Genomic DNA, 23,047 nt, shown 5'->3' with positions numbered 1-23,047 from the left:
ACTAGTCATAAAACACCAGCAGTGGCTTCCTTTCCACAAACAGGTAAGAGATGAACAATGAGAACACAACACAGTATAGAATTAGACTTGCAATACACTGGAGTGAAAGTGGCATTAACATAAATAGAAGCAGTTTGTTCTTAATATCATTACAAAACAAAGTTTGGGGTTTACAGGGTTCTTACAGAAGGTATGAAGAATGGGACGCATTTTGTAACTTGAATTTCATTCATGCTTACAGAAAGTGTTGGTGTTTGGATGGCATAACAGACAAAACATTGTATTAAAAACACTTCTATTCTTCAGCACTAGTTTGTTCTGGAACTGCAGCTATATTGTGCCACTGAATACATATAACTTTCTTATCTTAATAGGAAGCAAGCACTTGGACTGAGGGTTTATAGGCCAGATTCTGCTCCCAGTTATACAATTATGCTGCACATTCCTATGCAAGAGACCCTTCACTGAGTCATTCCAGATTTCTAGCAGTATAACTAAGCAGAATTTGTCCTCCTATCTGTATATTATAAAGTCTGTCCCAAATTCTGTACAGGAATGCAACTTCTTGGTAGAAATGTATGTTCAAGATATTTAAGCAACTTCGAGTAACACTTAGCAAACGATGCTAAAGAAAATCTGAATGCAATGCTGTTACTTGTGCTTCACTTGTCTATTTGTTTTTCAGCATTGCAGGATTCTCAAGAGACTGCACTGCAATATATTACCCAGCATGTGCCGCAATGACTCAGGCAACAGCATGAGTTAAGGATGGAGCGCCAGCTCTCACTCGAACTTTCAGGATGCCTGGGCAAAACTCTTCGGCAAAGCCAAGAATCTATAAAAGGAGATGCATTCAAGGAGAAAGTTCAGATTCCATTCCATTATGCTATACTATTTCCTATTGCAATGCCATTCAGACTTTTATATATAAATATTTTATGTGTAAAATACAACTAACCTCCTTCCAAGCTGTAGCTGCACCTCTGCTAGATTCCCAATTCACAGCATTATGATCCATCTATTGCAAGCTTTGAGACCTGCATTGTTAAAGGTTGCAGAGGCATATGATTGCTATCTTCTGCTGATCTGTACGCTGACTGAAGCACTCGAAGTTTCTTTTTGCTACAGTTATGCCTTACTGGCAGGCTACTTAGCAAGTGATAAATACAACTGTAAATATAACTGTAAACCTAAATCTCATGAGCTCCCAACTCTATCAGATATATTTTTTAATACCGAAAATCACCTTCATGCCACAAGAAACCGTCTTCCTATTTCCTACTTATTAGCCTAGTACTTTGGTGCCAGGAAGCAAGCTTCAGCGTAAGCAGGGAGGGCTGCACAACCAAAAGTCAGCCATTTAACTCAAAATTAAGTGAGTTAGCCTTACTAATGCCAAAGGAAGAGGAGTGCCCCTTACTCCACAGCAACCCCCTCCCCCAAATCCATGCTGATCTTTGCTACAGGATCACTTTTCCCTCCCTTTTATTAATAATTTTGCTTTGAAAGAAAGTGCAAAATGAGGACTTCTCCTTTTGCAAGCACTGTTTTCCACCTAAAAAGAAAAAAGAAAAAAAAAATAAAAAATCACAAAAAACCCCAACAAATACTCCACGAACTAACAAGTCTTCAAAGATTTACACAAACCCTCGGTCTCTTCTCACATCATCTTAGAAATTTAAGATGAACAGTGTATAATCTACATTATAGTTTTATAATTACTGGATTGCATAACAACAGTCTCTAGCCATGACACAGGTAAAGACAAACGATAGCATCTAATTAGAAATCTACATATACACAGAGGATAGAGGAATGTTATTTTTTGTCCTTGCCAGTGGCTGAGGGTTTACTCTCCTTTCTGAAACACATATAAGAAGTGTAATTATCCATTTCAAAACATCTCAGACAATAAACTAAATTCTAATGTCCTTTTCACCACCATCCTACCCTCACAATTCTGTAAGATTTGCAAAAGAGCACATCCAACTATCTAATAAAAACTAGGAACAGGATAGACGCTCGCTGTCTACTAGGTCTTGGATTCATCATGCCTAATACAAGTTAGATGTGAAATGGCAGTACCTCTAACAGACTGTATGATAACAGCTAATAGTCCTGGGAAAGAAATATATCTGCACATAGTAAATACAGAGTTTCTTTTCATGTCTCACTGGCAAGTTCAGGTTCTCTTTGTACAAAGTTTGTCTCTTCCTCAGTTTACCAAAGTACTTCCTTTGCTAACAAGCACTTGTATAAATAAAGTTTTTTTGTATTAACTCAATGTCAACATGGACTTTAAAAAAAAAGGCTTAAATATTATGTCTAGGCTAGTATCATTCACTTACAACATAACAGAAAAGAAAAATAGTCAGGAGAATTAAAAAAAAAACAACCACAACAGAACCCAATCACAAGACTTATTCTGTCTGAGGAACAAGAAGGTCTTAATTCTGATCTGGTCTTCATTCCAACAGACTGGATCAAAATGCCACATAAATCAATGGAGTAAAAGCAGAAATCTGGGAGAGGAAAAGCAGCATTCCTGCAACTGTTGGTGATAGCCAAAAGTTAAAAAAAAATAAAATTAAAAAGTAGAGAAAAAAAATAATCTAAAAAAAGATGCAGTACTTGAAAAGACAAATGCCATTCAGCATATGAGGAGATGAAAGCACAGAATATATACTTTATTACACTAGGTCAAATCACTTTCAGAAGGCAAAAAAGTTGTAACACATTTTAGTTGTTTTAGTTAGAAAATCTGCCCACACTTAGGCTCTATCTATAGACAATAGAGCCAGCTCCTGATTCACACTCTCTGGGACCCTCTCCTTCACTGACAATAGGAGAAGGTTTAAGAAACCAGTCTGCATACGCTAACAATAACTGTTCATGCCTACATTACAAATAAGTTATTCACGGTAATTGGCAGTCATGTGTTTCCTCAAAGAAGTATTAATTTCTACTATTGCTGAGAAGCTAAACCTAAGAAATACACTATGAATAAGCTGTTGATAATGAGACTGCTGCTGTACACAGACTTTAGCTACAATTAATTAAAAAGAAAAAAAAAGACACAAATATGTGAATTTAAGGTCAACAGCAGATTTCCTACACCAGCATCATGGCTAAGCTTTCAAAACACCCTAAGGGAGGGAAGCTCTCAGCTCACTAGCCTCAAACTACTTCGAAAAATCATGTATCTTTACACAGAGATACTATCCTGGCTACAGTTTTAGAGCACAGCAGAAATTATAATAGCATCTGCTGCCTATTAAGGCTTTCTTATTCACTCTCTACTTACTGCTTTTCTAAACAGTAACACCACTCTATAAATACTCCCAGTATGCATCAGAAGATGCAGTCCTCCCACCATCTGGGTTATCCCACATGCACAACCACCATGAGAACAAGGCCTACAAAAACAGTAGGCAGAGATACACCCACCTACATCAAAACGTTTCAAACTGAAAACAGGAAAACAGATAAGATATGTCAGAGGCTGAAAGTGACAGGAGGCAAATTTTCATCATGAACAGAGCTCCCTAAAGGCTAATTAAAAGCCCCTCTATTTGAAAATACATTAGAAAACAGAAAAAAAGCTAATTCCATGAGACTTGCACATGAGTTAATCAGCTCTGAGAAGCAGCCTGCCCTCACTTACCAGCTAGTGAGAGGTGGTAAGGCGCCACACGGGTTCTGCTTGGTATTTCATTAGTCAAATGAGTTATACTCAAGGGATCATTGCTGATATTAAATGCACAGAATGGAAGCCATCCTCATTCCAGTCCACTTGAGTGTTTCAATTTAAACTTATAACCTAAATAAGAAGCATAGTAAAGAAAAGTCTAGTGTACCTGAAAGCTATTATCTATTACATAACAGATATATAACCTTTGGGTTATATATAAGCTTTGGGTCTATCAGTTCTGTGATGCCAGAGGAAGCAATTATTAGGGAACAGATAATGGAGTAGAATTGCATCTTTATATATTGGAATATATAGAAAAATAGTTAAAATGCCACTCACTCTGGGGTGCAGACTTTACTGCAATAATTCCAACAGATGCTCGTAACTCAACAGTTGTCTTCTGAATCTCACTACCAGATACTTTGGTGAAAAAGTATACACATGTGCTGTTTTCAGTGGAAAAAAAATAATACAATCAGGTAAAAAATTCTAGGAGAAAACCATCAAGATCACTTACTGTGAATTAATGGATTACAAACAGACACATGGTGACTTTTTAATACACCAAGTCTGCAATAGCATGTCATGCCTGATTTTGGTGATGGCTTTAGTAACCATAACAAGTTAGCTGCTGACCTTTTATAAAGCAAACACTTATTTACTTAACTGTAACTTTAGATAAATCAAGCTGACATGCACCAGACAAACATCTCGGAAACCCCAACTGCATGTATAAAATCGTAAGTATCGTTTGCTTTTTTCCTGGAATCTCTAAACTAAGCCTACACACACAAAGGTGATCACCGCTAGTTAACACAAAAGCTGTACATAAAGACACACAGAAGAGGCAGGCTTTTTACAAAAACAAAACCGAAATGCATTTCTTTTGCAAAAACAGTTCTGCAACAGTAAAGTGGTTCAGTTAGAGTGTACAGAGTTACAGAATAACTCCATTTATTTTATTGTACTTAATCTTTCTGTAACTATACATCTATATTACTCTATATTTCAGTTAAAATTGTGGTTTATTTCAGTTAAATAGAAATGTATTTTAACATGGAAATAGTATCTTTTGAAAATATATGGATCTTGTAACTTCTTTGATATTTATTCCCACTTCTGAATGAATTGTTAAATACACACTACCTTAAACCACTTGCTTCACCCTTCAGATGTTTTGTCTTCAGGTTCTGTCAGCCTTCAAATATTATTCTTATTCCTTAATCACATGTCCTGGCACAAGTCTCATTCCCTTCAGTATTCCTCAGTGTCCTCTGGGAAATTTGCCAGTTTTTGTCATCTGCCCCCATTCTCCTTTGGGAACACTAAAGGAATTAATTTCATTCTTTCCCCAAGCAATGCCTGTCTCTGCTGTTAACAGTTACCCTTGGCATCCTTCATCCGTTCAATACACAAAGGTATATGTCTCCTTAAGTAGATCCTACAGTACTTAAGAGATTTAGCAAATGTTCTGTTGAGAAAAACCTCTTTCATGCTCTGCATTTGCTTGTTTTAGCATTTTTGTAAAAGAATTTAGCTAAAAGATGGATTGCCAATATTTCCATTTTGCATGTTCTATTTTATTTTTTTTTTAGTTTCAACAATTGTTTAGTTCGTACCTTTATGCATATGGGCATGACTGTGTGTCTGTGCATCAGGGATAAACAAATCAGTGATTTAGACCTGGATGTTTTTGATCAACTCTATACATGCTATTTCTTCTGTTATTTTTTCCACTACTACTTTGACCAACATCTTATCTGAATTGTTCCAGAATAAGATCTTAAGAAGCGTCTTGTGTTTCCTCAAGCACCGAAAAAATCCAATTCCAGTATCTTTTTCCTGCACATTAATCTCCTACTAAACAGTCTTTCTTTCCCTGAAGAGAGCCTTTTTGTGTCAACTTACTTTCAATTCCTTGCTCAGTCCTGCATTTGAAAATAAGTGGAAACTTTACCTTTGGCCCACCCTGAGAAGAATATTATCTGAGTTATGCATGGCAGTTCCTCACTGTCATGAATACTGGAAGCCATACCACAAATTTTCAATAAATGTACAGTCAACTTCAACATATTCTATTGTTCCTTTTTGCCATTAGTACTACCTTTATCAGATTCCCTCCCTCCTTTTTTCCTCTTTTTTTTTTTTTTTTTTTTATGTTTACCTGACATCCGGGCAGGATTAAGCAACTTGCACTGTTACCAGTTGCCAGATGAGACAGCACTTGTTGTGGTTACCTCTCTAACTTCCTCAGTTAAATACCTTCTGTTTCTTGAGTTACAAACTCACCGTAGGAAAGGCTGCATCACTTACCAGCATAAGTTAGGTGCAAAACAAGCCAAAACCTTTTATAAATTGTCCTTGGATTTGTTTACCCTGGAAGTCCCACATTTTCTCAAAGGGACAGTGAAAGTTAACTAAAGGATACAGATTCGTGACATTCTTCAAGATATGTACAAAACATGAAAGAAAGAACACTACTGAAAATAAGCATTAGATAAAAATACTTAGCATCTATGTCCAAACAAAGCGCACATTCTGCATTTGGGCTGCTGACAAGCCAAATATCTGAAGGAGGACCTACAAAGATGACAGCTAAGCACTCAATGAACCTTTATTTTCTCCACTCTCACCAAGACAAGAACAGTTGTCCCATCTGACTGAATAGGTTACAGACACCGATTTCAGTATTACCATTATTATTTATGAAAACCAATAGAAATACAGATCTCTCAGGCTTGGAATAAGCAAGCGAAGCATCTGAGGCTTCCAAACACCTTCAGCGAGAAGAATCCCACCGCTGCCGCTTCCCGAAGCTACCACACCAACGTGGGGCTTTGGGTCGGCACTCTCGTGCTGTGTAATGCAACCAGTCCACCTGCCTGACAGAAAGCGGTTTCTCTCTTTAGAGAAATCAGTGAAAGTATGAAAGAGAAGCACGTTAGAAAGGAGAACAGGAGAGAAAAGGGTCAGGAAAGGATGAAGGTTCACCCAGGAAAAGATAACGAGTACAGCATCTAGAAAAGGAGGGAAAACTCTAGAAACATACGATACCCCCTACAGGACAAACCCACGGTATGCCAGGTAGGGTAATAAACCAGTACTTTGTGGAAGAACACCACAATGAACTCGTTAGGGAAAGCTCGTACCCTACAGCCTGCACCTTTAACTGAGGCCTCGGAGTACGAACACAAACCCAGCACGAAATAACGAGTGTTAATACCTAGAAGGAAGACCCGAAGCCCCAAGCAGAAGAAGGAGAAAGGCAACCCTCTCCCGCAAGGATCAACGCCAGAGGCAATAATAAAAGGGAGGACCCAGAGGCAGAGCTGAAGCCAACGCTCCTCGGGGTGCCAGAGAGCGATGCCGCCAGCTAGAAGGAGAAGGTCGAGGAATCCGCGGCGCCTTGCGGCGGGCGGGCGGCCGGCCGGCCGGCCGGCCGGCAGCGGGCGCAGGGCGAGCCACCCATCAGCAGCAAAGCCCCCTCCAGGGCTCTGCCGCCGCTCCGGCCCCGGGAACCGCTCCCCTTACCTGGCTGGCTTTGTGAAACTGCTTCTTGAGCCCCGCCACCGACATCTTTCCCCCGCGGCTGCCCGAGGCGGCGGCGCTGCCCAGGCCGAGCGGCCGGCCCGGCCTCTCGCTGTGTCACCCGCACCTACAGCCCCGGCGCCCCGCGCAGAGGGAAACATCGCCTTCCAAGCGGGCTCGGCGGCTGCCGCCCCATTGGCCGCCGCCGGGGCCCATGCAAATGACAGAGCCGTAGTCGCCGGCCCATTGGCCGCTGGCGGGCGCTATGCAAATGAGAGCGCTCGACGACGCCCACGCCGCGATGTTGCATGGAGACAGCGGAGAAGGGGAACGGGGCGGGGGGGGGGGAGGACGGGAAGCCGAGAGGGTCCCTGCGTGCAGGTGGGACGGCGGCCGCGGCAGGGGCACCCTCCGAGCCGCGGGGCACTTGCTAAAGCACCAAAGGGCCTGTTAGCTCTCTGACTGCCGCTAGCTAGTCCTGTTTCTAACAAGGCTCCAATTTTCTCCTTGTGGGTCGCGTTCCTTGTGTTTCCCCGTAGCATCTTTAGCTGCGCTCGTTCACCTCAGACCTATTGCTAGAGGTGGTAATTTATTTGGAGCTTTTAACACGCAGAAGCTCTTGCAGCGGTGCAGAACAGGATTGGCGGATGCTGCGCATCAGAGCAAAATCCACTTGGTAGTTTGACTCCATAGCTGCGTTTACGCTGCTCAAGGCTCGGAAAGGCGCAGTCCCCCGCCGACCGCCTCCCTCCCGGGGGAGCAGATGTACTAGAAAGAGCTGCGCTGAAAGAATGGTGTGGTTGTTTGCTTGGTTGTTACCGGATGGATTCATTGTATGCTTGAATATGATTGCGAACGAGCAATGTGCAGATACGAATATGCGATGTGGTTATGCCTGCAGCGGTAAAGCACTTCCAGACTACACTTAGATTCTGGGGAAGATACGCTCTGCGATGTGCTGCTCGATCCTGGCCGTAAGATCACTTGGGAGTTATGATTCAGCCGAAACTTGCGCCTGGACCTGGGAAGCAGTTTAGAGAGAACCTTTGCTGGCTGCAGCAAGGCTCTTCGCGTTACTCGCTGTCGTGCTTAGTGCATTTTTATTGGGTTGGGAAAGAAAGGTGCGTTATAGTTACTTCTTTATAATAGCAAAGAGGACAATGGCAAAAGTAAGTAATTGTTACGTTATAAACTGGGAGAAAGGAATCACTGTCTCGTCTGTTAGAAACAATGATATACCACTGTGAAACAAAGTGTAAAGGCAGACATATTCATGAGTTAAGGAACTCCTACTGGCTATTATTTGACAAAGGACTCTCTGTACCCCAGAGGCAGAAGAGACAAAAGAGAAAGCAAAGAGGATAGTACCAGCCAACATTCGCTCTGGAAGACAAACTCTAAGGCGAAGTCCTTCCAGGTTTTTGGACCAAGTAATGTTTGAAAGAGGTCTGCGATCACCATGCTATCTGGGGCCACCTGTAACTACGGAAAGAGCATTTTCAGCCTCTTTACCATGATTACACCACAGGCACCTGATTTCAGTACCAATTTCTCCTCCTAACTGAAGCAGGCAGCACGATGTTAACTGTGCAGGCAAAATTGGTTATGGCTTAAATTAGGAACACATTTGTAGAGATCTCAGGTGAGAAAGTAAGGCCTACACTAAGAAATGGGAGTTCTGTAAAAGGTATTAAAGCAACCTCTTAGTGTACCATGGAATTAGGGAGAGAAGGTGGCTGTGGCCAATCTTCAGCTTTAAGAAAGGGTGGACCCTTTCTTAAAGAAGGGAAGAAGGAAGGACTTTGAAATAAGTCACTGTGGAGGGGAATCAATGGATTATGCAGTCACTGTGGCAGTTAGCTATAAAATTGAATTAGATAAAGAACTTGAGTAAGGCTGTATGTCTACAAGTTCCTTTTTTTTTTTTTTTTTTATCCTGCTTGTAACCCAAGGATAGCAGCCATGTTGTCTCTGCTGAAGTGATACAAGAATTTGCAAGTGGGAAATGCCCTGTGGAAATTCAACTTCATAGCCTAACTTCTCAATGATACAGACAAGGTGAAAACCTAATTAGTGAGCTGGCTTCAATGGTCCAGGTGTTAATGATTTGGTAGAGACAGCCTGAAAAAGAGACTGGTATTCAGTTCAGATACAAGCAAAAGTTACAGCTTGTAGACAATAACATACGTTGGCTAAGCAGTATCTAAGACCTTTATAATCACATAGTTATATCTCATGGAAAAAAAGATTGTGATTTGCTGGATGACATTCCTCAAGTTTTACAAAAAGTCACTAATTCAGTCTGTAAAATGAGGGAAATCGGAGACAGTACAAAAATGTGGGAAGTGGTTCAGATAAATGCTGACATGATGGGAAAAAAGCTTCTATTAAAAAGAACTGTTAAAAGGAGAAGACAGGCCAGGGCATAGTACTCCATGGGCATGGTGAAAGATGCTTCACAGAGTCTGGGAAAGAGGAGGCCTTCAGGGGCAAAACTTCTAGATGTCTGGGTATTTAAACAACAATTATAGTCCCGCTACTCAGGAAATCTCGAAGTACATGAGAACAACAGATGATAGCTCCAACATGTTATTGTTATTGAAGCAGATGTGCTAAAAAGGATGGTGAAACTTGTACAAACTGAGAACTCCTAACTGGGCTCAAATCAAAGCAGTAACTAGAAAATATGCACTGGCTACGTAGATTGGAGAGATGGGCTTGAAAATTGGTCCTGTGAAATTCAAACAAGACAGATACTTGGATAAATGGATAAATTCGTAATTCACGTGGACTTCAGTGTGGCTAATACTAAGTAAAAAACACAGTCAGCAGAAACGCAGTCTTAAGATGTGGCAAACAACCTTATAGGCATTTGGTTTTCAGTGAACAAATTACCTTACCTGTAAGAGCTGAAATTGCAATAGCAGCCATATGAAGTATTTCAGCAGAATGACAACTAGAAATATTTAAAAAATCATCCAGAGGCATCTTAGCAGTTGAAATTACTTGGAATTTGAAGCCGACTACATCCATGTTTGCCTGAGTGTCTCTTAAAAATAATGAGAAATCTGTCAGTGAAATGTGATCTGGGTCTTTGGTAGTTACTGCCACAAAAGAAAACATCAAAAAGGGGAGGAAAGATGAGTTTGTGATGAAATTCTATTGGATTTGATTCTGGGCCACACTGACTACCCAAGTAAAGCACTTATTTATTCCTTAAGGCTTAAATATCCAAAACAAGTTACTGTTCATCAGCTTACCTTGCATAAATTTCTACACATGGCATTAGAAGGAGACTTTGGATGTATTCACCTGATCCAGGACAAGAATAACTACAGGGGAAACCAGCCTAATGAGTAACCAAGTTATTGCTTACCAGGACTGAGGTCATTGAGAAACCCATAAGGGAGGTTTTCATCTGTAGTTGAATTGGAGATTAGCAACCCCAAAATCTGGATTCATAATAGAAAAATAAATGGAAACTACACGTGAATTCTCTAGATGTTGAGGAATTCTGATTTCTCAAACTTCACCTTCAAAATACTGGCAATGGGGAAGGAGAGCAAAAGCAAAAAAAAAAAAAAACAACAACAAACAAACAAAAAACAAAACCCCAAACAACAAAAAAAAACCCAAACCCTTAAATTTCTATAGGCTTTTGTGGCTTTCATCTTGAAAAAAAAAATTGCTACATCAGAAATGGTACATCCACAGGACTATGTTGAATAGGAGAGAAGGGGTGAAGAGTTAGACAAACAAAAGTGAGCAAGACTCTCAGGAACAGGTGTGATAGCCACTAATGGTCCATAAGGACTATATGTATTTAATGGCAGTGCAGATTACCTGGTTAGTTTTTCATGTTAGTTGTTAAAACTGTGGTCATAAGCTGTGGGTTTTTTTTTTGTCACAGGAAAAGAATACATTTGAAAACTAGCGCTTAGAAAATAAGCATTCTAGGAAAATTATGCCATTTGAAAGAACAGTTGGCCAATACCCCACTCCACAAGAGCAAACTTGTAGAAAGCTTTAAAAATAAAGCAGGCTCAGATATAAGGTTGTGTGCTCTTCTAGCAAGGTGGGAGTTCATCTGATTTGATGATTCTAGAAAAAAAGAGGGGAATACTAAACTGAATTGACACTGATACTTGAATATTTACCCAAGTAAATGAAGTAATGTACAACATAGTGTTCCAGAGTGAAATCCAAAGGACTACAACGCTGGATGAAATTGGTCACAAATTTCATCCATTTAATTATTTTCCTGGTGTCAGCTCCAACATTTGATGTTGCAGGACAGACCTGAAAGCTGACGCTGCGAGAACAATGCCAATGGCAAACTACCCAAAAACAAAATCAGAAGAGACTCCTGATGCAAAAAAATGCCCAAGAGTAAGGACATCTCATGACCCTGTTTTAGCACCCTTTCTATATCCTTAAATGAAACAATTATTTAAAATTAAATTTAAAGTTGGTGATATGAAAATATGTTCATGTACAGGAGCAGACTAACACTGTGGTTTTGCTTCTAGAACATAACCAAGAAATTCTACATGTCATAGCACGCTCTGTGCAGATAAACTAGCTCAGGTATTTCTGACATGGCTTTGCATTGCAGTATACATTTCATGAGAATGGGAAAAGAACAGACAGTCTTCTCTACACAGCCGGCACTGGCCAGAACTTGGAAAGCATCCCGTTCCACACGGCCGCTGCTGGCAGTTAGAGCCGGAATATGTGACCCTGGGGCCAGTAGACACTCTGGCTAACCTACTTCATTTGTTTAGGATGCTTATGTTTGCTCCCCAGATCTTCTAACTAAATGTAACTAGTGAATTATTTTTGGCATACGTGATTGTTCTTCTCAAGCTGACTTTCCATATGTTACCATTATCCAGATCTTTGCTTCTCTTCTTGTCTCCTTCCTGTGTTTGTATTCCACATGATTCTCCATCATCCTGCAGATACGTTCTATCCTCGCTTACTTTCCTAAATCTTTGGCTGTTGTTCTGCAAGTGTCAACAACAAAACAAAAGCTTGTTAGGTTTTACGCCATTAATTAATAAATATAGTTCTAATTACATGTTTCTTTTAAAAAGACATACAAACATTTTAGATGCTGAACTTAAAATTTAGATATAGGTATTTTTTAAAGTTACATATGTGGCTAATCTAAGTAGGTACCCTAATTTTGAAAACTCAACATTCTACTTTTTGTGTATGCAGCTCTGTCACACTCAGCTTGTAAAAATTTTGCACTCCTAATCTTGTGAATTATACTATGTGGATGAACTCCGTAAGAGCTCCTGCTTGGAGATCTTGCAAATTCAAGGTGCCTATGTTGTTTCTGGTAACAGTAAAAAAAAATTAGCTTTTACTATTAACATACACCTAGGCACTCAGTGCTCACAGGCAACTCTAGACTGTTCTACAAAAATTAGTTACACGTGTAAATTAGAATAAAGATGTGAATGTCCAAAATTAGTCCACAGTGGAGACAAATCTGGAAATAATAGAGTATTAGTTAGTGCTAATCCTGCATACTCAGAACATTTTTAGTTCCTCCATGCTTGAGATTTCTAACCTGATAAACCGTTGGGAAAAAAAAAAAAAAAAAAACAAAACAAAAACCAAAACTGTAAGAAGTTTTCCTTTGGGTAGGTCTATCCTAAATGGAAATATTTCAGTTTTCTGACCAAATCAGAAAAACCGTCGTTTAAACTTCAAATCTCGTTGTTTTCAGTGCAGCGGCATTCCTTCGCACAAGCACCTGGTTTGCCCGCTTGAGCCTCCCTTCCTGGCCGTGTTCCCTCGGGGGACTACATCATCTGTGGCCATGTGCGCACCAAGGCGGGCCTCTCTTCGTGGGTTTGGTCGGGGGTGTAGCCTACTGCACTGTGGGTGGTGTAGTCTACCCAGGAGCCCGGCCAGCGAGGGGGAACTGGAGCAGGCTGTTGCCCCGCAGAGCTTCTTCATGGAGGTACAGCAAGGTAACAAATCCACGAGAAAAGGCTGGGTTGTGAAACGGACCCACATTTTTTTTCCACTAAGGATAAGGAAAAAAACACCCCCTTTTCTATTGGAAAATACCAAAAAGAAATTCATAACCATTTCTGAACTGAAATTTCTTAACCTCTTTTCTGGGGAAGAAAAATCAACCTCTTTTAAAAACTTATTTCGTTTAAGAGAAAAACAAATGTTGGTGTATCAGAAATAATCACAGAAGGAACACCCCTCTTTTTGCTGGCCTTTCTAAAATAGCTATGTTCCTTCTTATTAAAGAGTAAGGCAAAATAAACTGTAAATTAAAACTAGTCAGTATGGTAATAGGCAAAAATGTTGCTCTGATTTTTCACCTGAGTTCTGTGCTGCTATTTCACAAGTGACAAAATAGAGCTACTAATTTTCTGCACGCAGCTGTCTGTGTTCATCATAAAGTGATGACATTCTCATTGTTGACAATGGCAGCACAAAATTTGAAATTGAAATGTCACTAGAAGAGTAACGCTCACTTCAGGAAGATATAAAAGATATTCATCTTCATGTTAAAACTACTGTATCATAAATGGTGAGGACTGTTTCGAAGCAGAATTTTGTAGCACTCCGGCATAAACTGGATTACATTTACTATTTGAAATCCAATCTAGAATTTCAGTTAACTGCTCTTCAGTTATAGAACAAAGCTTTAAGTATCATCTTAGTAAGTTTTGGCCTTTATAATGATCCTTTTCAGTGGAAAAAGGACACATTGAAGAACAACATGTGCTGCCTTGCCTTGGTTAGGGAATGCAATGCACAAGCTTCTTTGATAATAATTTATTCAGCTTTATCAGAGAAAAAACCACATAAAATCAGTAAGAAATCTGAGTAAAAATCTGAAAGAACACAGACTGTATGTAATAAAAGGAGACAAACAGTCAAAAATAAAATAAAGTAAAAAATCCAGTGGTTTATCTTCTCCATGTATAAATATATGCCTAATTCTATTTCAAGTTGCTTCATATTACAGGGCGGAAAGTTGTATCAACTCTGTGACACAGTATCCTTACATAATACACAATGTGGACAGTTCAAAGAATTTGACTGATGTTTAAAAGCAATTTGAATATCAGTAAGTACCTTGTAGCAAGTTTGTGAATATTCAGACATACCTGATTTTAACAAAACTTTTACAGCATGGATGTTGTTTTGCTTTCAGTGTAATTTAATAGGTCTTTTGGGATCTGCCATGTTTGAACATCTGGGAATCATCACATGTTGTCTGTTGATCAATGAGGCAACAGGAAAGGCATGATGTGACACAGATGTTAAATATGGCAATACTCCATAGACCGACTGGATCACAAATGGGAATGATCAGACTTTGAAAAATCTGATTAAGATTCATTGACTGGATAAAATTCAGTATTTTTTTTTCCTGGAATTTCCTAACTGTTCTGATAACACTGGGTATTATAGTGGTCAAAGAATTATTGGTAACTGGCTTATTTGGAGGAACAAAATGACATAACTGAAGACAAGGACTTTTACTATCAAATACTTTACAGGAAGATGAATACAACTTGCCAGGTCCCTGCTGTCTCGTCATGAAGATTAATGTCTACTACTGGATAACTCTGCCACTCCTTGTAAAACAAAGAATACATAAATCAAATTTATTGCATTCGTTTAAACATCATGGTTAATTGAGTAATTGCCACTATACTAAGAAACCTTTTTCTCCCCTCCCTCATATGCAAAGGAGAAATAGCAAATATTAATTTGACTGTTAACCATGAATGCCACCTTCTGGCTATGCACAGAAACGCCCTTTGAGAGCAACTGGGGGAAAAAAAGCACAGCTTTCATTGCATAGTTACCAGATAACTATTTCAATTAAATATATGTTAAAAATGTGTTAAATGGGCATGCCTCCTGACAGACTTCCTAGCTTGCTTGTTGAAATTTAAAGGTACTCAGATATTTACTTTTCTAAAGAAATTGAGTAGTTTAAAATAATAAACACACCTCAGACTGACTTTCTGTAGAAACGACCTGAAAACTGTTGTATTTAAAGGTAGCAGCTGAATCAATATCGTGAATGAAATTCTGACCCTAGTGAAGCTGACAGAACTTTTGCCACTGACTTCAGCGTGGCCCAAACTTTCAGCCTGTATTTTCTGAAAGCTGCTCTTGTGAACTGGGGTTTGAATTTTCAAAAGTTTTTAAGGAAGCCAGCTGTATATTCTTCTGCAATTCAGTGGGCACAGCATTTTAAAGAGGAAACTGGTCCTGCAAAACAATGATGGAGAGCTTTTTGGAGTCAGAGACCTCTCCTTCACGATATCGGACCAGATTATTGCTTGAACTTCTCCAGCAATAGACTTACAGTTGTTTGGTGCTGTTAGTACAGGTAAAAGCATGTCGTACGTACCAGAACATGTTCCTTGAAGCAATCATATTATCAAGGTGTAATGGACTCCCAAATCAAAGCAAAATTCTACTCTGGCTTCTAGGATGATATACCGACAACAGGGGAAACAAGCCAGGGAATTTCTCTCACCTGGGGAAGTAAATAAGAAGAGTTTCTCCAGTGCATGAGGAAGAATATTGGGGCAGACAGTGGCTGAAATCCCCTGCAGTTACAGATTTCTTTAACCCTACTGCATTTAACTTATCCCTTATTTTTTTTAACCTAGCTATTCCAGCTGTGTGATCTCTTGCAGATTTAAATTCTCAAGTCATAGTTAAAAATAATTTCAGTGAGTCTAATCCTACACTTAGATATATCAGTGGGAAATCAGTCATATCTTCTTAGGTTCTTTTTGGTTCTGCTTATCAATTTCTTTACTGTGCCAAGTATAACATGGTAGAAATTTTATGCAAGCTGATAAATCAACCTTACTGTAGACACTGGACCACTTTTAATTTGCCTAATCTGTGATTCTAATATTTTTTAATGTTGTCAGATATGCACTAGTTTCAAGGATTCAGTGAAACAGCATACATTCGAAGAGATTAAAAAATAGTGACAGCTACTGTATATTAATAACTGATGTCTGACTTTTTTGATAGAAGTTTTCCTTGCAATTAAAAACTTTCTATCTGAATATGGAGGATACTGGAGGGGAATGATGAATTTTATTATTTTTCCATTTTACTGTTATGTTACATGTAATAGGTTTCAATGTGCTGCAAAGGTGTGGTTCTGCAATAAATAAAAATAGCATGAAGCTTTATCAGATTTTTTTTTTACTCCCTTCTTTGGAGGAAGAAAATAAAAGATGGGGATTAAATTGAGCTTAATCTATATCTCTGCTCTTCCTACAGTGCCATACTTGCTTGTTTTTTCTGATAGGTGGTCTTGCAAATATGACCCAGGTACTGATACTTGGAAAGCAGGTACCCACTTACTCAATCCATTTATACAAATGTCCACAGAGTTTGTTCTTTTTCTCAGCTGCTATCTGAGAAATCTGCAAGAAGCCATTTATAATTTTGACATGTATACTAAGTTTTGACATATATACTAGGTAATGGAAAGCACATTTGTGAATCTGGCCTTTTTTTTTTTTCTTTCTCCCCCCCCCCCCCGCCCCCCCCCTTCAACTTTGACTTAAAACATCACAGTGCTTCTAAGATTCTTAAACTACTATGCTTTTGCTTTAATGAGGGTGATTATGACCAGGGTGCCACAGAGAAAATAGTGTGTGTTGGGTGACTTTGTGGGGTTTTTTTAAGGGGAAGGAGTGGTTGAGAAGATAAGTGCTCAAGGCAAAGAGAGAAAAATGTTCCAACATGAGAGAAACTGTTCAAACAATTTACTCTAATATTAGTGATGCTATCTCCAATCTGTAGATGGCAGTGATCTTCCACTGCCTGCTTCACGAGGAAAGGGGTTGTGGTGGTGGTAAATCCTAAAATTAAAACCACTATGCAAAACAGATGTGGGGAAAATCAGTCATGAAGTTAACTTAATTCTATATACCAATCTTCTTTTTAAACTAAAACGTACTTAAAGAATATAGGAAGGTATACCCTGTATTGTATTCATATAATGAGAAAAATGCATCATGCCATTTAGAACTTTTTAATTTCTGTATCGAAGGATTTTGATGACAAATTCTAGAATACTGTGTTTTGGAATTAATCTATGATCAAAATCCTATGGTGGCATTCTGGACATCTTGTACATACCTTTGATACACTTCATTATTTTAAACATAATTATTCAAATAATATCTGCATTTTTCCTCCCCCCCGCCCGCCCCCAAGATACTTAGCTACCTCCTTCATAATTTGTTCAACAAACAGGTCTGTATCACCTGTTTAATTTTTCATTGTTTTTCTCTTGACACTTGCATTAGCTTTTACTTTTCATTCAAATAAAATGCAGTAAAGAGAGTGTGTAAGGCTGTCAGAGTATACTTTAGTGAAGGGTGTGATGTGAAGCCCACTGAAATCAAAGACAGTACTTCTATTAATTTTGGTGGACTTAGAGTCTTGCCTTCCAAAATCTACCTTGCTTGGTGACTGGCAGAGAGAATTTTCAAAATATAACACGAAGTCTAGCCTTTCCCTTTTGTCACTATTTTCAGTTGTGGTTTGATTTTTTCTTAATGTTTCTGCCTATAGAATTTTAAAATATGACACTTTTCATGAAGATCAGACTATAAAAATAACAACATTTTAAAAATTCTATTTTAAGTGTCACGTAGGTTTCTAGCATCAGATTTTAAATGCTATCTAGACACACAAATGCAGATAAGGTGCCTAACAGGATTTCAAAAAGCATCTAAATAGCATTTTAATATTGACTTCTGAAGATTATAAATATCAATGAGATTTGGGGAGGAAGACGCCTACAATGCATATATATGCAAATGGACACAGAGAAGTACCTAAGCCAGTTAATTTCTTAATATCCATTGTTTTCAGTAGAAAGCATATCACTGCAAAGAGCAAAAAATACAAAACTATTTATCTGCTTCTAAGGCAGCCCAGTTTACTTTAAATAGTATGACCATTAGATACCTTAGAGTGACTCCAAGTTGAGACATTCCTCAGCAAATCATGAGAAATTACTTGTGTCAGATTCTTCCATTTAACGTTAAGCCATTTCGTTCCTTGCTGCTGAAGGATGTTTTGCAACGTCAGTACACCTAATTTACAGTCACTGTTGTTTCACTGCAGTCGAGCAGAGGCTTGTCATTGGTATACCAGTGGCAATTTTGACAACTTCTTGTGCAGAAAGCCAGTATAAATTACTGTGCATCACTTAAATCCTTTTTGGAAAGCTTAGCTGGGAGTTATCTCCTTTTGCACAGGAATGTATCAGATCTAGTTTGTCCTGGAAGAAAAAGGACATATACTCATCATCCCAATAGCAGGCTTTCCACCCATTCCAGCAACAAGATAAAACCATCTATCTGACATCACTGTCTTAAGAGCTTTCTATACATGCATCCTATATTTCCTCCTCTGAATTTTTTCACCTCTTTTTTATGATGCCAAATAGCTTTTCATCTTCCTCACTACCATGCTCTTCAGTTCTTTGAAAAACAGCAACAGTTTCTCTATCTAATCTATCCATATTGCTTAACCTGCAGTTCTAAAAAGGGATTTGTTTTTTAATGAGAGAATGTTTAATCTTTTATATTCCATTGTCAGAAAAATATTCCATTAATCTGTTCCCAGTATGCAGTACACAGTTTCATAGTATGCACTCTCACCCCCCAAAAAGATGGGAAAGGGCAGCTAAGGAAGGATGTATGGCCTTATTCCCTGTTTATTTACACGTGTGCATGTGTATATACCCAGACTTGCTCTTTTTCTCACACTACTGGCAGAGAAAATGGGGCACAGTACAGAAAATTAATTTTTTTAACCTGCTTATATTGCCCTCCTTCCAAAAAATGAAAAAAATACTTTTGTGAGATATTAAATAAAACTTAGGTTTAATGTATACACTCATACTCTAATGCACACAGTAAGGTCCCTTCTTTGGGAGTCCCTGCTCTTGGCTACTTCACGAAAGTGTCAACATTAGAATTTTGCAAAAAACTGTTTAGTAAGCCATTGGCTCAGTTTGCTTTAGATACACTTACAAGATTGTTTGCAACATGAATTCAAAGTGTGCTAGGACTCTGCATAACTCTCCCATAGCTTCCAGTCATGCTGCCTGACTTGCACTGTTACTGTCTACCCTTCCTCCCTTCTGCTTCTTCCCGTTCTCATTCTTCTGCTCCCTCTCTTCATCTTTCTAATTCATTCCACATGCCCTTGAATATGTACTATGCAAGCTGCTGTTTTGCATTCAACATTTGTTTATCCTGGGAGTTATCACAGTATCTGAGAATCTCATAACTTTCACAGATTTTTATCCTCTTGAAGCCTTTGTGAAACAAGGAAGTATATGTCAATTTACAGCTGGGGAGTGGTCACACTGTAGATTAAGCGAGGTGCTCAGGGCCCTGCTTAGCCGTGGGAGCTGTATTCAAGTATTTCTTGGCTCCTGATCTCCCGTATAGATTGAACATTCCTGTGGAACTACATCTCCTGCAATGCATCACAGTCTCCTTTAGCAGTGAGGACAGGCCACCACTCTAGCCTGTGTGGCTTCAGAGACTTTTGGGAGATATGGACTGGCTGGGAAGACTTTTTACTTTAGAAGAGGAACATAAGACACAAATTCAGAAAATTCAGAAAACCCCATTGTGACTTTTCAAAATCGAAATTTATGGATGTGTAGAAAAGGGAATGTATGTGGGAATGGGTTCAAGTGCCTGACCCACATGTCCATTCCCCCACAAGAAATCAAAGCATTCTAAAAAAAAATAAATATCAAGTTCATGCAAAGCAGATAGTTTACTCAAAAACAGTTAATTATCTAAAAATGTTGGCTTCTGAGGAAAAGTCTGTAATGGCCCTAGTTGTATCATAGATAGGAAGAAAGAGCACATAAATAATAAAGATTTCACTACGGTTAATTCTTCCTCCTCATTTCAGAGTGTCTGCTGTGAGGAAAGCATACTTTTTTGCAATACAATTCACCTACTTGTACGTCAACACAATTAAAACAATCTCTTCATGTTGGTTCTAAATTTTTTTTTTTTTTGGAATTGTCAAAACATAGGAATGTGTATCCATGTTTTACGACTCAAAGGGGTAACTTCCAAAGCAGTGAAAGGAAGGCTCACATAAGGTCTGAGGCTGGCAACATGTGAAATTTGGGTGCCAGATTATTAAGTATTCTGATTTAGCCATGATGTGAAACTCCACAGTGAGCTCTACAAATAGTTCTGCTGACACTGAGGTAGTGACCTCTGAGGCTCTCATGTGACTGGGCTGCCAATGGGCTGTCTAGTCCACCAGGGTGCCACTTTCCTTTGATTCATCTTTGAGTCTGAGGAATTTTTTTTTCAGTATAGTAGGAAAATCCTATTTCAAATTCATTATTAGAGCTATCTATGCTGTCTGGCCCCAGTGGATAAATCCTAGTAACTAGATATGTATTTTCCATGGACCTATGCACTGACTTTAAAACAAGCCTCATGCAGATGATGTCTGGTTTTCCTTATTAATTAAGGAAGATGGGGAAGGGAAGAGAAAGGGGAATATATAATAGTTCACTTACCTGAGAAAAGCTGTGCAGCTGGGTGTGATCTGTTGTATAAGGCAGAAAATATGCATCTAATCAATTGTACTCTCTTGGAACCTTAAAAAAAAAAAAGCGGTTTATAGCAAATGTTACCATACAAACTTGGTGATAACATAAACATTCCAACTACTTCTGCACTTTTATGCAGACCAAATACAGTCACCGTACATAAAGTAAAAAAAAAAAAAAAAAAAAAAAAAAACAAAAAAAAAAAAAAAAAAAAAAAAAAAAAAAAAAAAAAAAAAAAAAAAAAAAAAAAATAAAGAAAGTAACTGAATGTAAAACTACTCTGGTAGTGAGCCCGTATCTCCTATTCTCAGGACTCAAACTGCTTAACCTAGTGAAAATGTTTCAAAACTGACACAAGGAAAGAGTCTGCATTCTGCTGCAAGCCTAACTTCCACTGAACTGTGTAAAAATAAGGCAAGATACAATGTCAACACTAAGAAGAAAAGGTTAAATTACAGTCCTTGTATACGTGATGGGTATTGCGTAAGAAACTTTTTCAGTAAATCGGTCTAGTACTATTGTCTGTTCAGTATTGAAAATATTGGAGTATAATCAAAAGTTTCTAGATCTATCACAAAACAGTGAAGGTAGCTTCTCTACAGGCTACAATAAATATCTTAAATCTCACCAGAAATCTCTTCAGAGGACTTAATCTGTCTGCTGAAATTTTGCAGAAATTGGTTCTTTTGCCTCTATGCCCAACTACCTAAAATCACCCACATAACTAGAAATATAACTTAGTCACTACTCAGTGTTTTATGCAAGAGAGACAGGAGAACATGGTCACCTTCACCACCCTCACAGCAATTACAGCTGCTTACTGGACAGTTAGACGCCATGCAAAGAGCATAGTCCAGCTAGTTTCAATAAGTGTGTTTAATGCTAAAAGCTAATAAAAATAAACAGCATCAGCTGATCAGACTCTGAATATAACACAAAGGCCATGGCACCTTGCTGGATTTTCCTCAAAAACTTCCCAGAAAATTACCTTTGGCACAGAAGAAGACTGCAGTGCAGTCTATGTTTTACTTAAGCTGTGAGTCTACCACACAGGGCTAGACTTGAGACAAAGCCAGTTACTTTCATTATTGGGTTTTTCCTTGTATTTTTACTCTCTGATGGATCCTCTTTCTCAACATCATTGTTATTCTATTTTTTGTTTCCGATTTTCAGATACATAAATACATGGAAGCATTTTACAGGAGTTCCAAAGCTTCCTGAGAAGTAACTGACCTTTATAACTCTTGGGCTATGTGCAGTTAATCGAAAAGCTCTCCTCTCTATATATTTTCTCTAAACAATGGAGAAAATATATAAGTTAAACAGAACCCCATCCAGGTATGTGTGTAAACTTGAGAGAAGAATGCAAACCAGTTATTTTTAAAAGGATGAAAATATTAAATATTACTTATATAGTGCCAAATATATTCTTGGTTCTTATCTGTTCTTACAAGCAATACTTTGTTCATATATGGAAGAAGCAATTTGAAGCCATGGCAGCTGAGCTACAGTAATTTTGATATAATGGCAAGGAAAACATGCCAACAAAGTACCTTTTATCTGCATGTTAAACTTAGCGTTGGTTGACAGTGTGCCCACTGCAAAACATACACAATACCTATAGGAATGATAAACAGAGCCTTCCCCAAAGAAGATTTTATTCACTTCTGTTGTATCTTGGTTACTAACTTAGTGCATAATTTAATCTATCAATTCCTTATCTATAAAAGGCATGCATCAGGACTTCTGTGAGTCTTGTCCAGACACATTTCAATGTCTTTTGAAAGGAGCTATCCTGCTAAGTGTGTTGCACCACACCTACTATCCCAAAGACCCAGTCAAGACAGGGGACTCGAAGTGCAACTGTAATAGCCAATATAATAGGAAACATTTATTTTCTTACGGTAGCTGCAGCCCTTAAGACTTTAAGCAAGGCACAAAAAAAATACTAATACTATTGTTTGACATACAAAGAATATGAAGGAAAAAGTTCTGGATATACTTTGAAATATCTTAGTAATAGTTTTTGAACCTCTAGACACATTTACTATGATCACATCTCTTTTTAAGTCTTGTAAGCTAACACCGCCTTATTAACTTTTAATATATGAAAAATATGCACTATAGGAAATGTAATGTTACTAATGAGGTAAAGATCTTCCCCCTCACTGTTATTTCCTGTC

At 38.6% G+C, this 23,047-nt stretch overlaps 1 protein-coding gene and 1 long non-coding RNA gene across 3 annotated transcripts in view; both read right to left on the bottom strand.

Annotated features, from left to right (window-relative positions):
- The window catches only part of SH3GL3 (SH3 domain containing GRB2 like 3, endophilin A3), a 58,195-nt gene extending 50,799 nt beyond the window's left edge, over window positions 1–7,396 (bottom strand). For both annotated transcript variants that reach the window (XM_049812207.1, XM_049812209.1), the window contains exon 1: window positions 7,223–7,396. In XM_049812207.1, coding sequence (XP_049668164.1) covers window positions 7,223–7,267 — 45 coding nt within the window. In that variant the 5' untranslated portion in view covers window positions 7,268–7,396. The remainder of the gene's footprint in view (window positions 1–7,222) is intronic.
- LOC126043573 (uncharacterized) lies at window positions 1,112–4,093 on the bottom strand. The gene is made up of 3 exons (XR_007507473.1): window positions 4,031–4,093; window positions 3,665–3,820; window positions 1,112–1,555 (listed from the first exon to the last, which is right to left on the bottom strand). It is a non-coding gene; the product is annotated as an uncharacterized LOC126043573 (long non-coding RNA).
- Window positions 7,397–23,047: the final 15,651 nt, after the last annotated feature.

Source organism: Accipiter gentilis, chromosome 10 (genome assembly GCF_929443795.1).
Source record: "Accipiter gentilis chromosome 10, bAccGen1.1, whole genome shotgun sequence".
NCBI lineage: Eukaryota > Metazoa > Chordata > Aves > Accipitriformes > Accipitridae > Astur > Astur gentilis.
Note: the sequence above shows the minus strand (reverse complement) of the source record. Positions and strands in the feature narration are given on the sequence as shown.